At 39.1% G+C, this 17,024-nt stretch overlaps 1 protein-coding gene across 4 annotated transcripts in view; it reads left to right on the top strand.

The window, feature by feature from the left end:
- Positions 1-10,414, top strand: part of PLEKHA1 (pleckstrin homology domain containing A1) — a 127,700-nt gene extending 117,286 nt beyond the window's left edge. For 2 of the 4 annotated variants that reach the window (XM_053692626.1, XM_053692627.1), the window contains exons 8-12: positions 4,929-4,997; positions 5,476-5,540; positions 5,785-5,848; positions 6,411-6,500; positions 8,812-10,414. In XM_053692626.1, the coding sequence (XP_053548601.1) occupies positions 4,929-4,997; positions 5,476-5,540; positions 5,785-5,848; positions 6,411-6,500; positions 8,812-9,099 (576 nt within the window). In that variant the 3' untranslated portion in view covers positions 9,100-10,414. Of the gene's footprint in view, positions 1-4,928; positions 4,998-5,475; positions 5,541-5,784; positions 5,849-6,410; positions 6,501-8,210; positions 8,289-8,811 lie in introns of all 4 variants that reach the window. The other 2 variants (XM_053692628.1, XM_053692629.1) reach the window with 2 other exon arrangements.
- The last annotated feature ends 6,610 nt before the right edge of the window (positions 10,415-17,024 follow it).

The raw sequence follows: 17,024 nt of genomic DNA, 5'->3' as shown, positions 1-17,024 counted from the left end.
CAGATACTGATCTAAAAATGAAATATAAAACCTTTTTAAAAACGTACTTAAAAGCTCCCAGTTTAGCACTTTTGACAACCAGTGAAAGGGGCCGGAAAAGGCTACTTCAACGGGAAGCTAGATGGATATATGAATTGGGCATCATGGCACCTCAATGACTAAATGTCCACCTTGATTGGCACTGTTTTTTTTTTTTTTAAATTTATAAATTTTTATTATACAAACAACACACACATAACACACAATTCTCCATGCATGGAGATTACAGCATAAAAGAAACAATATATAGAAAGGGACAAAAGCCAGGTAGCCATGACCCTTTCCCGGACAACTCCAAGAAAGGAAAAAAAAAAAAAAAAAGGGGTAGTAGTAATGAAGAATATTCCCTCTCTCCTCTCGCCCCCCGTATCCCCCACCCCCCCCTAATCTAATTTAATGTTAATAATTTGTTCTATATATTGTACGAAGTCGTTTCCCTGAAAGCCCACGAAAACTCTCCACCTTCTACAGAATTTCTCTCCTGAGGGCCTCTCCGATTTTGATTCATATGCTGCTTTGATTGATGAGTCTAATAGTGCTTTCCTCACTTCTGGGATAGTGGGTGTCTTACAAGAAATCCAATATTTAAAGAGAAGTGTTCTAATAATTATTAACGCTATTAGTATAAAATCAACATCTTTATCCCAAGCGGTGTGGGATCTTAAAAAAAGGATAGAGTCTCGTGTTAGCTGGATCTTTTTTTTTACTATATTAGAGAGAAAATATTCTACCTTCATCCAAAATTGATTCACCTTAGGGCATCCCCAGACTAGATGAATCAAGTCAGGGTCATGAAAGTGGCATTTAGAGCAGATATTAAACACAGTTTTGTTCCACTTGGCCACTCTCCGAGGAATTAAATAATCTCTGTGTATCACCCTAAATTGAATTTCCCTATAATAAGACGAAGAAAACAGCCTCTGTGCAGTTTTTACACTCTTTAAGAGTATTGTTTCAAGATCCGGAGAGTCAACCAGTGTTAACCACTGGGAAGTCAAATCTGCTAGAACCGATGTTTCTTCCAGGGATACCAAAAACTTATAGATAAAGGATAATAATCCCTTCCTAACCTTTACCAGATCAACCAGCGGATGTTGTTCCCACAACTGGGGATCCAAATTCACTAGTTTAAGGATATAGCCTTTTACTTGAATAAAATAGAATATATGTTTTTTCTGAACTTCCGGAAAAATCTCTTGAAATCTATCAAATGTGAAAACTTTATTTGACTCAGAGTCATAGAAGTCTTTCACTATAAGTGGTCTCCCTGGTGACCATTTTTCAAAAATATCCACCATATTGCCTAAAGGAAAGTGTGTAATGCCAGTTATCGGCAACCATTTTGAGATGTTCTGCCTCATTCCAATCGATTTAGTTAACCTTTTCCAGACTATTATTATATCTCTATACAAAGGGTGTTCCATTAATCTCTTTCCTAGTTCTTTATTTGAAGCAAATAGGATATAATTTAAGGAGAGCGGGGTACAAACTTGATTCTCGAGAATCTCATCCGAGTATACAAAGGATCTTGTTAGCCAATCTATAGGGAATCTTAAGATGGCAGCCTGATTATATCTCTCTAGATCGGGTAAAGCGAGCCCGCCTTTAAAATAGGGTTGATATAACTTGGCTAGTTTCAATCTTGGCTTTCTCCCGCTCCAAAGAAATGCTCTCAGAGCTTGATTAAAGAGACGTAGATCAGTCTTATTAATTAAGAGAGGAAACATCCTCAAAGTATACAGAATCTTAGGGACAATAAACATCTTATAGAGAGCTATCTTACCTGTAAGTGAAACCGGGAGTGAGGCCCATGATTTTAATTTTTCTCTGCTATCCCTCAGTATTGATACAAAATTATCTTTATACCAATCTGCTGTATTAGCAGAGATCTTCAACCAGATATTCCAGCGAGTTCGTTTCTATAAACTGAAAGGGTTGTGCTTCCCCTGAATCGTGCTTCAGCCACAAGATTTTGGACTTCAAGAGGTTTGTTTTATACCCTGAGGCTCTACCATATTGTTCAAGCAGATTAATAATAGCACTAATCTGTTTTCTTGGCTCAGCAACAAATAGCAGAAGGTCATCTGCGAATAGAGCAGTTTTAAATTTTACCTGGTCTATATTTATTCCGATCAACATATTCCTTAATTTGATAGCCAGAGGTTCTATTATAAGATCAAACAATAGCGGAGACATCGGGCATCCCTGACGGGTGCCTCTAGTTAGCATAAATGAGTTAGACATAGAGTTGTTAATCAACAAAGAGGCCTTAATATCTGAATATACTTTAACAATAAAATCCCTAAAGAGGCCCCTAAATCCAAATCTTTCTAGGACCTGGATCAAGAAGAGCCATTCCACCCTGTCGAAGGCCTTCTCTGCATCCAAGGATAGCAGGAAGGCCTCCGGCAGGGCAGTACAGTCTCCCCCAAACCGGTTGATAACCTGAAGAATTTTTCCTTACATTAAATTCAGACGCTCTCCCCATAACGAAGCCTGCCTGGTCCTGATGCACTATCGCTGGTAACAAAGATTTCAGTCTTTCCGCCAGAAGTTTCATCAGTATCTTGTAATCAAGGCCGAGAAGTGAAATGGGCCTATATGAAGTCATATCCGAAGGATCTTTATTGATCTTTGGAATTAAGATTATATTGGCCCTCTTAAAGTTCTCCGAAATTTGTTTATCTGTTCCATAATATGTATTATATAGATCGGTCAGTACCGGGCCTATCTCTGTTCGCAGGATTTGGTAAAATTCAACCGGTAAACAGTCTGGGCCAGGAGCTTTTCCTCTAGCCATTGAATTGATGGTTTTTTGTATTTCCCTCTCTGTTATTGGTTGATTCAGACCCTCACTATCCTCTTCTGTAATTTTTGGGAAATTGATATCTTCCAAAAAATTTTTAATGTCCTCTGGGTCAGGACATTGTGAAGTATATAAGTTAGTGTAAAACCTCTGAAATAATTGCAGTATTCGGCCTTGATCTGTATATACTTGATCCTTCTCTCTAATTGCTGCTATTGATTTCCTCATAGACTGTCTTTTAAACAGAGAGGCCATATATTTGCCAACTTTATTTCCATATTTAGCAAATCTAGCACTACTCTTATATGAGAGTATCTGTGCCTCTCCCAGAAGGAACGTCTCTCTTTCTTTCTTTGCCTGGAAGTATTTATCTGTATTCAATTTACAGGGTCTTTCCCTAAACAAGATATATGCCTCCCTCACTTTATCTGAGAGGTCTAAATCTTTCCTCATGTTCTCTTTCTTTACCTTTGCCACATAGTTAGAGATTTCCGCTTTTAGATAGGCTTTAGCCTATTAGGGGCCGGAAAAGGCTACTTCAACGGGAAGCTAGATGGATATATGAATTGGGCATCATGGCACCTCAATGACTAAATGTCCACCTTGATTGGCACTGTTTTTATTAGAGATCATGATTCATTATATACTCTAAGACACAATAATGGATCGCTATGATATACCCTAGGATGCTGTGATTTTTTAGAATATTCTGATTTTTCAGTAAAAATAATTTTTTCTTTTTTCTACTATTTTGGTTTTGGTCTATTTTTCCAATATGAATTTTGTTTTTATGTTTTGATACCTTTGTTTATTTTGTGATGATGTATTTTTTATGAAATTTTGCTGATGCATTTTTGATGAAGCTCATCATGATGTAGTAGTTTAGGATAAATTTCTTCATCACAATTTTTCTGCTCTGGATATACTAATTTGGCCCTCCATATATATCTATGCATTTTTTAATGGTATTTTTCAATCAGTTTTTTGTATTATATTCTAGCCATATTATTCATGCCCTCTTGTTTCGCCCTGTTACTGTGTTTGCTTCTAATCCAACAGTAGCATTTTACATGTACAGTTTTATCTCTCTGGGTTCTTTGTAATATAGGTTGCCATTAGGACGGATACATTTAAATAGGATGCATGTATTATTATCTGTCCCTGGCAACACTATAGCAATTCTTGAGATATTGTGTAGTTTATTGGGCCGGATATTGGATATGGGCGTTGGTTCAATACCGCGCTATGATTGGCTTATCCTTAACCAATGGGATCTGAATTGAGCTCGTTTGCTATTTATTGTTAAATCTACATCCTCTTTATATCTATTACATCTCACTTTTTTGCATATTGCTGTGTATTCAGCTCCTGTTCGTTTCTTTGCTTTTAACTAAACTTTGGATTATTTTTTAATTTCCCTTGGCCTTGGATGACGTGGAGATGTACCATGTGGGTGGGGGGTTTCATAGTGTATTTAAGTTCGGGATGTTTGTATGCACATTTAATGTTGGTTTGAGGACGGGATAACACCCGAAAAGTCACTGTAATAAAGAAAAATATTTTCTACATTTAAAGACCCGGTGAGTGCCTTTCATTTTCTGAAATATCTATATGTGTATATAGATATACATGTCGGCTGCTCTTCCCTGTTTAATTCACTCTATGATAAACATAGTATATATAACACATTTTCTGTGGCTTTAATTACGAACTGAAAAGCACTGTGATTACCTTTTTGTGGGTGTCGGATTTAGTATGAAACTATCTATAGTTTCATTTTTATTTTATTTATTTTTTAACTCTTGTTCATGAAAGATTTTACTGTCAGACATTGTACATTGTTATAGACCATATTATTATAAAATCTTATTTGCTCCCTAGAGGGCAGTAAAACCCTTTTCCTTTCAGCCCCTTGACTTCGCAAGAGGGTCACACGAGTTTTCATTACATTTTTACATAACCAAGAGGTGCAGTGCTTTGTACTCTTATTCTAAAATTCCTGGGCTTTTTACTTTCTTTTGTATTTAATGGATGTGTAAATTTTAAGCTAAAGTGACGAGTTATGTTTTTTGGTTCTTTTCAGATGAAGAATTGGAAGAGAAGATACTTCATTTTAGATGAGAACACAATAGGATATTTTAAGTCCGAAATGGTGAGATGTGTGTCTGGGCTTTTCCACTATGTTTATGCGCTGTAATACCCTTTTGTTGTGCTGTAATACCCTTTTTTATTGCGCTGTAATACCCTTTTGTTGCACTGTAATACCCTTTTGTTGCACTGTAATACCCTTTTGTTGCGCTGTAATACCCTTTTGTTGCGCTGTAATACCCTTTTGTTGCGCTGTAATACCCTTTTGCTGTGCTGTAATACCCTTTTGCTGCGCTGTAATACCCTTTTGCTGCGCTGTAATACCCTTTTGCTGCGCTGTAATACCCTTTTTGTTGCGCTGTAATACCCTTTTTGTTGCGCTGTAATACCCTTTTGTTGCGCTGTAATACCCTTTTGCTGCGCTGTAATACCCTTTTGCTGCGCTGTAATACCCTTTTGCTGCGCTGTAATACCCTTTTGCTGCGCTGTAATACCCTTTTGTTGACCTTTATTTTTATTTTAAACATTCATTATAATTGCAGGATAGAGATCCTCTTCGTCTCATACAGCTGAAAGAGGTTCAGAAGGTGCAAGAATGCAAACAAAGGTATTTCCCACTGATGTGCAGCACTACCTGCTACATTTATAGGGTGGTGTTATCTAGCAAACATTACATTGGCAGATAGTAAATGACAAGAATGTATGATTTGACCATGAACATGCTTGCACATGTGAAAAACACCCACACACTCTACCCCTCACTTCACATGCACTAAACCATATTGTACAAACTTCTCCTGTCCGTTTTACTCAGTCCGTGACAAGGAATTGACGTTTTTTCACTTCTCTAGTGATATTATGATGCGGGACAACCTGTTTGAAATTGTGACCACTTCACGAATATTTTATGTGCAGGTAACTACTGTTTTATTGTACTTTATGAAAGTATCTATAATGTAACTATATTACTTTTTTATTGACGTTTAATATTATTTTAATGTGTTATAAAAAGCAGCGTACTAAACTGTATTAAACTGTTGCACTTTGACCTTCAGCTGCACATTTATATGGGCACATACAAGGACTCGTTGTTTTTTTTTTTTTAATGTCATATAATTGTTCTTATTCCTTTATTCTAATGGAGGGGTTTTCAAACCTGTCCACAGGCCTCCCTAACAGGCCAGATTTTCAGGAAATCAGAACTGAAGCACAGGTGAAATAATCAGCTGATTAGTAAATACCTGTTTTCACCCAGCGTAATCCTGATAATCTGGCGTGCTAGGGAGGTCTCAGGACAGGTTTAAAAACCCCTGTTCTAATGTAAAGCGATCATGACATATTTCATTGTGAATATGGTAACACCTGAATCTTTGCAACCTCTAAAATTCTGTATTGAAAATAATTTAGACTAATCTTCTGTTAAAACGCTTGAAGTAGTTTTAGTAATTTTTCTTTCCATTTTGTATATACGCTACAGTCTGACAGTCCTGAGGAGATGCACAGCTGGATTCGAGCCGTTTCTGGAGCTATTGTGGCACAGCGTGGGCCAGCTCGATCTGCAGCATCTGTAGGTTCCTTGCTATAGCCGAGCAGTTTTGTCCTTCTGCTGACGTGTCGGCACGCTTGTTATTTATGACATACTGTGACATGGTTTCCTGTGCTGTCTTGCCAATTTAATGACGATCTTATTTGTAAATGACTCAAATACAGAACTTAGTCATTGTTGGCAATATGGTGCAAGGTTTGACAGCTTGTGCTGGTCTCTGGCTTTTACCCTTTTGAGAATTCTGTTAGTGGGCTTCTCAGCGTGCATCTAATTATGAACAACTGAAAATATGTACTTGTCTTTTTCTGACGTTTGCAAATTAACTTTTTTCCTCCTGCGCTCAGGCCACCATTGCACAAGAGTGAATTGATGACGACCTTTGTATAAGATTCGTTTTTTGCTTCTGTACACGGTGTCCTAAAAACTCTCTCTTTACAAAAAACATAGCCTTATATCCAATGTTTAAGGTCAGGTTCACAACTTAAAAGGTACATTAAACACATTTAATGCACCTCCCTCTAATTGCGTGTGCCTCCGTTTTGGTATCTAGGTTTCACTTGAGGTGCAAACACATAAGTGCTTGAATGAAGTGCAAGCTAGATTTCAACATGGCGGCACACATGACTAGAGGGAGGTGGAGATTAACCTCAATACTATGATTATAAAATGTATAAAGTGTTTAATGTCCTTTTTAATTACCTGCTGTTTATGTTGCTCGGACTACAATAAATTGACTCTCTTCTTAGGATATCATAATTACAGGTACATTAAAGTGATGTGTTAAACTGAATTCATCCTTTAAAAGGGGCAGAAAACCCAATATTTTTATTTCATGCTTCAGACAGAACAAACTATTTTAAACAACTTTCCAATTTATTTGTATTATCAAATTTGCTTCATTTTCTTGGTATCCTTTGTTGAAGAAGTATTCATGCACTACTAAGGACTAGCTGAAAGCCATTGACGAGGCATATATGTGCAGCCACCAATCAGCAGCCCCTTAGCCTACCTGGGTATACTTTTCAACAAAGGATACAAAGAGAACAAAACATTAGATATTGGGAATACATTAAAACGTTGCTTAAAATTGTATGGTCTGTCTGAATCATGAAATAAAGTGTTGGTTTCATGTCCCTTTAAGTCCATCATGTGGTGTATGATTTGATAGTGAACTATTTTAAAGTTTGTGGGGATAATTGAGATACAGCTATACTGTCTGTGCTGAACTGTGTGGTAGAAGGGCTCCTATGACGTGCTGCTTGTCAAAGTGGAGAGACTAAAGTGTTTACCCATCAGCAGTTTTGCTGTAATGAATATGTCCCTGCAGAGAGCTCCATTGGCAATGGTCAACTTGAGCAATACAGCTTCTCATTATACTGACTAGGTCATTGTTCCTCAAGTCGCCTCAACAGGCCATGTTTTTATTATAGCAGAAGCAGAGCACAAGTGAAATAATCAGCTGATGGGTGAGAGCAGGTTATTAACCATGGTTACTGATCAGCTGATTACTTCACCTATAATGGAAACCTGGCCTGTTGGGGGTGATTGAGGATCGAGGTTGAGAAACAATGCAATAGGTCTTACACAGTACTTTTTTGAATAATTTAAGGAAAAAAAACACGTTATAAATTAGTCATATTTAGATAGTAGATGAAGGACTAATGCATCACTTCCATGTACCTTCCCGATTACAGCAATTTCCATGTCTTCCATCTCTATCCTTTGTTTAAGGTTTATCTAACTACCTTCCTGCCCTGTCTTCCTGCAGATGCGACAGGTCAGACGCCTTTCGAATCCCTGTATTCCGAGGTACCTAGGCAGCCAAAGCATGTCCATATTACTGACCATTTGCTGCCTCCCCATGTAACCTTGCCCATTTACAGTTCCCATTCACATACCATAACTCATCAGCTCATCAGTGCAATGTGTGTACACTTTGCATGGATTGACCGTGACTTTGACTGTGCATGCACTACTGCCAGTCGGCGGAACGTTTACAGTTTTTATTTCTATGTTTTAACTTTAATTTGACATATACATTTAGCTCCTCATCTTATTAATTTGAATGTTAACAGAACATCCTGATTGGCTTCTTGTATTAATGATGACAATGTTTTTCACCCAACTTTAACTATATAATGAAAATGTTTTTATCATTGTACATTTTTTTTTTAGTACAGTAATAACAAATTAGCTTCATACACTACACTGTTCTCTTTCTCTTTTTTTTTTTTTTTTTATTTATAAATATTTTTAGAGAGTCAAACTTGACCTGGACTTAAAATTATCAATTGATGCTACAGGCTTACCCAGCCCTCCTTATCTTTTGCAGGAGGCCACCAGCTCATACCCTGACTACAGCTCATCCTTTCGCGGCTTCAATCTCCCTCACTCAGCCGCTCGAGTTCAACTCTCAGACCCAGTGCAGTCTTATCGGGAGAAGCAAGGATCAAATGCCATTACCAAGGCCCAGCCAGGATACGGCAAGATCCCGTCTCTCTCTGCAGGAAACCAGCCTAACAAAGTGACTTCCTCAGATTCCGTCACCCAGCACAGCTGTCTTCCAGAACCTTTGATCTTGGATATAGATGATGCCAGCCTACCAGTTACTGATGTCTGAGCTCCCTGTGCCAAATGTTGAGGGTCATTTGGGTACCATACAGCATTATCTGCAGTCCATAATCTTTCAGCACACTGCACATCCAACATCTCCTGACCTGCATGCACTCTGCAGAGATGGGAACCCTGCTTACTGCCAGGTTTATTTAAGGACTGCATAAAGTGGATTGTGCAATGTGAAGAAAAACATTCCCAAAACAAATGTTGAACTTTCCTCTTCTGCAGCCAAAGCAAGAACACTTTCATCAGGTTTCCCTTGTATAATGAACTGTTACCAGTGTCGTTGAGCATGCCGGGTGTGGCATGTAGTGCCTTGTTGCTCTTATTGAGGTTGATTCTCGAGCTAGGACACATTAGATGGTTGAGAGAAAACAGTTGGTATTTTTAACAGATTTTAATTATCTGCTATTTCAGTATTTTTAATAACCATGTAACACATTGCTGACTCTGAATACTGCAACACAGTAAGTGTCAGAGCAAAAGAAGTTTGACAGCTTTAGGTAGTTTGTCCATCTTACATGTTTCTCACTTTTCCCACTACTGTCAATTGAGGGAGGCCACATCTAGGGGAATAGGTGTTTTTAATTGTATCTGTTTTTACCTTCCAGATGTCAGATACACACCAGCTAGCTTTTTGTTGTGAATTTGTAAAGCAGATTTGCTCTGTGTGCCTATTTGTGGCTAATGGTGACATGGGATTGCCTGTGTTTGTCTAAAGCCATCATCTGTCTGAGCACTGTTATGTCTGTGTGTCTAAAGTGCCTGCTGATTTTCTTTTGAATTTGTTTGTGCATTAAGACTATATTGTCTATTAAATTGCTGATTCCAGTAGATGTTCTATAACCATTTTCTTTCCTCTGGGTCTTCTTGATAAACCCAAAGTGTTTATTTTTTTATGTTTCATGAGGGTGGTCTGTAATTTATGAATGTTACTTCCTAAATGATCACGTGACACTTGTTACAAAACAAAAACTTTAATTAAAACTATTCATTTTGTGTTAAGATATTTTATGTATTCCACTGCATTGTAAAAGTCCAACCAAGTCTATGTTTTCTTATATCTGGGATATGTTGTCTGCAGACATTTACTAACCATTGTATCTTTTGTACCATATCATGCCGTATGCCTCAACATATCACTTTTCATATGTAAAGGTTGATGATTGATGCAACAACCAAACAAGTTGGAAATCAATTTATTTTCCTTATGTGAATTTCGATTTGTTTGCATGACTGAGCGCCTTCCATTGAAGTGTATGACATTTTTGAGAAATGCCTAGAAATGTATTTTAATAAATGATGATCTTTAAAATATACTTTCAAGTCTGTCCAAACTTGATCATTTATAGTTCTCTTTATTACATGTAAATCATTCCTTTAAGTTAGTGTTTCCACCTTAACTGCTAATATTTCTCATCATTTCAACAGTTGTGGTGTGCATTGTCAGCTGTTAATTGGGAACACGTGTATGGCCGTAGACATTTGCCTTGTGACTTTCTACCACTTGCCTCTTTACAAATGCAAAGGAGCTAGTGCAGCATTTCAGACTGCAGAACATTTGTTGATTGCTTTTCACGCAGCAGTTTCAATCTCAAACTAGATTTAAAAAAATATATAAATATCTCTGCAGAAAATTAAATTATATTTACACCTTGGTTCTAATACAGTGTTCTCCTCAAGACCTTTTTTAATGGGAGCACCACCCAGCTGATTTTATTGACCACCCAGCAATTTTAGCTAAAATTAGCCATTAAGATTTTTCAATGTCTGTTGTCTAAATTATAATTAAATGTACGTTACGTTAAAGTTATGCAATTTATTTGTGCTTTTGATAGCAGAAAAATGAATAATACTGTAAATAATTACACTGCCCCCACCCGGCTACTTTATAATGCCAACCAGCTGACAAACTTTACTCTGGAGAACACTGCATAATGTTTCTCCCATTATCTTGGTGTGAAAAGTCCAGCATTCCTTACATACTCTTTCATAGAAGAGGAAGTATTTTATATAGTCAAAAAATTACAGAAGAGTACAGATGTGCATTCGGATTCTTCATCAGCATCCAAATTCGTTAGTAGGCGGCCACTCTTGCCGTGGATCATTTTGTAGCCAGATTGATTGTAGTAACAGGTGCAGGCAATCGCATAAAAACTTTCTAAACATAGGAGAGAGTGCTCTCATAATTAGAATACACCAAAAGGTGATCTCAGGCCTCTCATTTTTCACAAATACCTTAATGTATTATCTATTGATCATATGATAAATGGATACCAAACCTTAATACATTTTGTGTGAACAGCACTTACACCACATACATGAAAAATAAAAAGCAGCCAACTTCTGGTTCCACATTATGTTAGTATCCACTCACATTGGACCAGATTCTTGCTCTCTGATAATTGATTATGATACTGAGAGTTCCATGAACTCATAGAGGCCCATTTATCAAGCTCCGTATGGAGCTTGAGGGCCCGTGTTTCTCCAACATTGGTGTGTCCGGTCCACGGCGTCATCCTTACTTGTGGGATATTCTCTTCCCCAACAGGAAATGGCAAAGAGTCCCAGCAAAGCTGGTCACATGATCCCTCCTAGGCTCCGCCCACCCCAGTCATTCTCTTTGCCGTTGCACAGGCAACATCTCCACGGAGATGGTTAAGAGTTTTTTGGTGTTTAAATGTAGTTTTATTCTTCTATCAAGTGTTTGTTATTTTAAAATAGTGCTGGTATGTACTATTTACTCTGAAACAGAAAAGGATGAAGATTTCTGTTTGTAAGAGGAAGATGATTTTAGCAGACAGTAACTAAAATCGATTGCTGTTTCCACACAGGACTGTTGAGATGAAGTAACTTCAGTTGGGGGAAACAGTTAGCAGACTTTTCTGCTTAAGGTATGACTAGCCATATTTCTAACAAGACTATGTAATGCTGGAAGGCTGTCATTTCCCCTCATGGGGACCGGTAAGCCATTTTCTTAGTTAAACATAAAAGAATAAAGGGCTTCAAAAAGGGCTTAAAAACTGGTAGACATTTTTCTGGGCTAAAACGATTGCTTTACTAGGCATATTATGCAGATTCTAACTAATTATTGGTATTATAATCTTGGGGAACGTTTAGAAAAACGGCAGGCACTGTGTTGGACACCTTTTTCAGATGGGGGCCTTTCTAGTTATAGACAGAGCCTCATTCTGGGACTGTATAGGGGTTAAATGTAAAAACGGCTCCGGTTCCGTTAATTTAAGGGTTAAAGCTCTGAAATTTGGTGTGCAATACTTTTAATGCTTTAAGACACTGTGGTGAAATTTTGGTGAACAATTCCTTCATACTTTTTCACATATTCAGTAATAAAGTGTTTTCAGTTTGAAATTTAAAGTGACAGTAACGGTTTTATTTTAAAACGTTTTTTGTGCTTTGTTGACAAGTTTAAGCCTGTTTAACATGTCTGTACCATCAGATAAGCTATGTTCTATATGTATGAAAGCCAATGTGTCTCCCCATTTAAATTTATGTGATAATTGTGCCATAGTGTCCAAACAAAGTAAGGACAGTAATGCCACAGATAATGATATTGCCCAAGATGATTCCTCAAATGAGGGGAGTAAACATGATACTACATCATCCCCTACTGTGTCTACACCAGTTATGCCCACACAGGAGGCCCCTAGTACATCTAGTGCGCCAATACTTATTACCATGCAACAATTAACGGCTGTAATGGATAACTCCATAGCAAATCTTTTATCCAAAATGCCTACTTATCAGAGAAAGCGCGATTGCTCTGTTTTAAACACTGAAGAGCAAGAGGACGTTGATGATAATTGTTCTGTCATACCCTCACACCAATCTGAAGGGGCCATGAGGGAGGTTTTGTCTGATGGGGAAATTTCAGATTCAGGAAAAATTTCTCATCAAGCTGAACCTGATGTTGTGACATTTAAATTTAAATTAGAACATCTCCGCGCACTGCTTAAGGAGGTGTTATCTACTCTGGATGATTGTGACAATTTGGTCATTCCAGAGAAATTATGTAAGATGGACAAGTTCCTAGAGGTTCCGGTGCCCCCCGAAGCTTTTCCTATACCCAAGCGGGTGGCGGACATAGTAAATAAAGAGTGGGAAAGGCCCGGCATACCTTTTGTTCCCCCCCCCCTATATTTAAGAAATTATTTCCTATAGTCGACCCCAGAAAGGACTTATGGCAGACAGTCCCCAAGGTCGAGGGGGCGGTTTCTACTCTAAACAAACGCACTACTATTCCTATCGAAGATAGTTGTGCTTTCAAAGATCCTATGGATAAGAAATTAGAGGGTTTGCTTAAAAAGATTTTTGTACAGCAAGGTTACCTTCTACAACCAATTTCATGCATTGTTCCTGTCACTACGGCAGCGTGTTTCTGGTTCGAGGAACTAGAAAAATCGCTCAGTAAAGAATCTTCGTATGAGGAGGTTATGGACAGAGTTCAAGCACTTAAATTGGCTAACTCTTTTGTTTTAGATGCCGCTTTGCAATTAGCTAGATTAGCGGCGAAAAATTCAGGGTTTGCTGTCGTGGCGCGCAGAGCGCTTTGGCTAAAGTCTTGGTCAGCGGATGTGTCTTCCAAGACAAAATTGCTTAACATTCCTTTCAAAGGTAAAACATTATTTGGACCTGATTTGAAAGAGATTATTTCAGACATCACTGGGGGAAAGGGCCACGCCCTCCCACAGGATAGGTCTTTTAAGGCTAAAAATAAGCCTAATTTTCGTCCCTTTCGCAGAAACGGACCAGTCTCTAATTCTGTATCCTCTAAGCAAGAGGGTAATACTTCACAACCCAAACCAGCCTGGAAACCAATGCAAGGCTGGAACAAGGGTAAGCAGGCCAAGAAGCCTACCACTGCTACCAAAACAGCATGAAGGGATAGCCCCCGATCCGGGACCGGATCTAGTGGGGGGCAGACTTTCTCTCTTTGCTCAGGCTTGGGCAAGAGATGTTCAGGATCCTTGGGCGCTAGAAATAGTTTCTCAAGGTTATCTCCTGGAATTCAAGGAACTACCCCCAAGGGGAAGGTTCCACAGGTCTCAATTATCTTCAAACCAAATAAAGAGACAGGCATTCTTACATTGTGTAGAAGACCTGTTAAAGATGGGAGTGATACATCCAGTTCCAATAAGAGAACAAGGAATGGGATTTTATTCCAATCTGTTCATAGTTCCCAAAAAAGAGGGAACATTCAGACCAATTTTGGATCTAAAGATCCTAAACAAATTTCTCAGGGTACCATCGTTCAAAATGGAAACTATTCGAACGATCCTACCTACGATCCAGGAAAATCAATTTATGACTACCGTGGATTTAAAGGATGCGTACCTACATATTCCTATCCACAAGGAACATCATCAGTTCCTAAGGTTCGCTTTTCTGGACAAGCATTACCAGTTTGTGGCACTTCCATTCGGATTAGCCACTGCTCCAAGGATTTTCACAAAGGTACTAGGGTCCCTTCTAGCGGTTCTAAGACCAAGGGGCATTGCAGTAGTACCTTACTTGGACGACATCCTGATTCAAGCGTCGTCCCTGTCAAAAGCAAAGGCTCATACGGACATCGTCCTAGCCTTTCTCAGATCTCACGGATGGAAGGTGAACAAAGAAAAAAGTTCTCTGTCCCCGTCAACAAGAGTTCCCTTCTTGGGAACAATAATAGATTCCTTAGAAATGAGGATTTTTCTGACAGAGGTCAGAAAATCAAAACTTCTAAGCTCTTGTCAAGTACTTCATTCTGTTCCTCGTCCTTCCATAGCGCAGTGCATGGAAGTAATAGGATTGATGGTTGCAACAATGGACATAGTTCCTTTTGCACGAATTCATCTAAGACCATTACAACTGTGCATGCTCAGACAGTGGAATGGGGATTATACAGACTTGTCTCCGACGATTCAAGTAGATAAAAAAAAAAAGACCAGAGATTCACTCCGTGAATGAGCTTCCGCAGACCAGAGTGGGTTATTGTCACGACCGACGCCAGCCTAGTGGGCTGGGGCGCGGTCTGGGAATCCCTGAAAGCTCAGGGTCTATGGTCTCGGGAAGAGTCTCTTCTCCCGATAAACATTCTGGAACTGAGAGCGATATTCAATGCTCTCAGAGCTTGGCCTCAACTAGCAAAGGCCAAATTCATAAGGTTTCAGTCAGACAACATGACGACAGTTGCATATATCAATCATCAGGGGGGAACAAGGAGTTCCCTGGCGATGAAAGAAGTGACCAAGATAATTCAATGGGCGGAGGATCACTCCTGCCACTTGTCTGCGATCCACATCCCAGGAGTGGAAAATTGGGAAGCGGATTTTCTGAGTCGTCAGACATTCCATCCGGGGGAGTGGGAACTCCATCCGGAAATCTTTGCCCAAATAACTCAATTATGGGGCATTCCAGACATGGATCTGATGGCGTCTCGTCAGAACTTCAAGGTTCCTTGCTACGGGTCCAGATCCAGGGATCCCAAGGCGACCCTAGTAGATGCACTAGTAGCACCTTGGACCTTCAACCTAGCTTATGTATTCCCACCGTTTCCTCTCATCCCCAGGCTGGTAGCCAGGATCAATCAGGAGAGGGCCTCGGTGATCTTGATAGCTCCTGCGTGGCCACGCAGGACTTGGTATGGAGACCTGGTGAATATGTCATCGGCTCCACCATGGAAGCTACCTTTGAGACAGGACCTTCTTGTTCAGGGTCCATTCGAACATCCGAATCTGGTTTCCCTCCAACTGACGGCTTGGAGATTGAACGCTTGATTTTATCAAAGCGTGGGTTTTCAGATTCTGTAATAGATACTCTGATTCAGGCTAGAAAGCCTGTAACTAGAAAAATTTACCAAAAAATATGGAAAAAATATATCTGTTGGTGTGAATCTAAAGGATTCCCATGGAACAAGATAAAAATTCCTAAGATTCTATCCTTTCTACAAGAAGGTTTGGAGAAAGGATTATCTGCAAGTTCTCTGAAGGGACAGATCTCTGCTTTATCTGTTTTACTTCACAAAAGACTGGCAGCTGTGCCAGATGTTCAAGCATTTGTTCAGGCTCTGGTTAGGATCAAGCCTGTTTACAGACCTTTGACTCCTCCCTGGAGTCTAAATCTAGTTCTTTCAGTTCTTCAAGGGGTTCCGTTTGAACCCTTACATTCCGTAGATATTAAGTTATTATCTTGGAAAGTTTTGTTTTTGGTTGCAATTTCTTCTGCTAGAAGAGTTTCAGAGTTATCTGCTCTGCAGTGTTCTCCGCCCTATCTGGTGTTCCATGCAGATAAGGTGGTTTTGCGTACTAAGCCTGGTTTTCTTCCGAAAGTTGTTTCCAACAAAAATATTAACCAGGAGATAGTTGTACCTTCTTTGTGTCCGAATACAGTTTCAAAGAAGGAACGTTTGTTACACAATTTGGACGTAGTCCGTGCTCTAAAATTCTATTTAGAGGCTACTAAAGATTTCAGACAAACATCTTCCTTGTTTGTTGTTTATTCTGGTAAAAGGAGAGGTCAAAAAGCGACTTCTACCTCTCTTTCCTTTTGGCTTAAAAGCATTATCCGATTGGCTTATGAGACTGCCGGACGGCAGCCTCCTGAAAGAATCACAGCTCACTCCACTAGGGCTGTGGCTTCCACATGGGCCTTCAAGAACGAGGCTTCTGTTGACCAGATATGTAAGGCAGCGACTTGGTCTTCACTGCACACTTTTGCCAAATTTTACAAATTTGATACTTTTGCTTCTTCTGAGGCTATTTTTTGGAGAAAGGTTTTGCAAGCCGTGGTGCCTTCCATTTAGGTGACCTGATTTACTCCCTCCCTTCATCCGTGTCCTAAAGCTTTGGTATTGGTTCCCACAAGTAAGGATGACGCCGTGGACCGGACACACCAATGTTGGAGAAAACAGAATTTATGCTTACCTGATAAATT

The sequence above is a fragment of the Bombina bombina genome, chromosome 9 (genome assembly GCF_027579735.1).
Source record: "Bombina bombina isolate aBomBom1 chromosome 9, aBomBom1.pri, whole genome shotgun sequence".
NCBI lineage: Eukaryota > Metazoa > Chordata > Amphibia > Anura > Bombinatoridae > Bombina > Bombina bombina.
The sequence above is the reverse complement of the archived record's forward strand: the minus strand, read 5'-3'. Positions and strand labels throughout refer to the sequence as shown.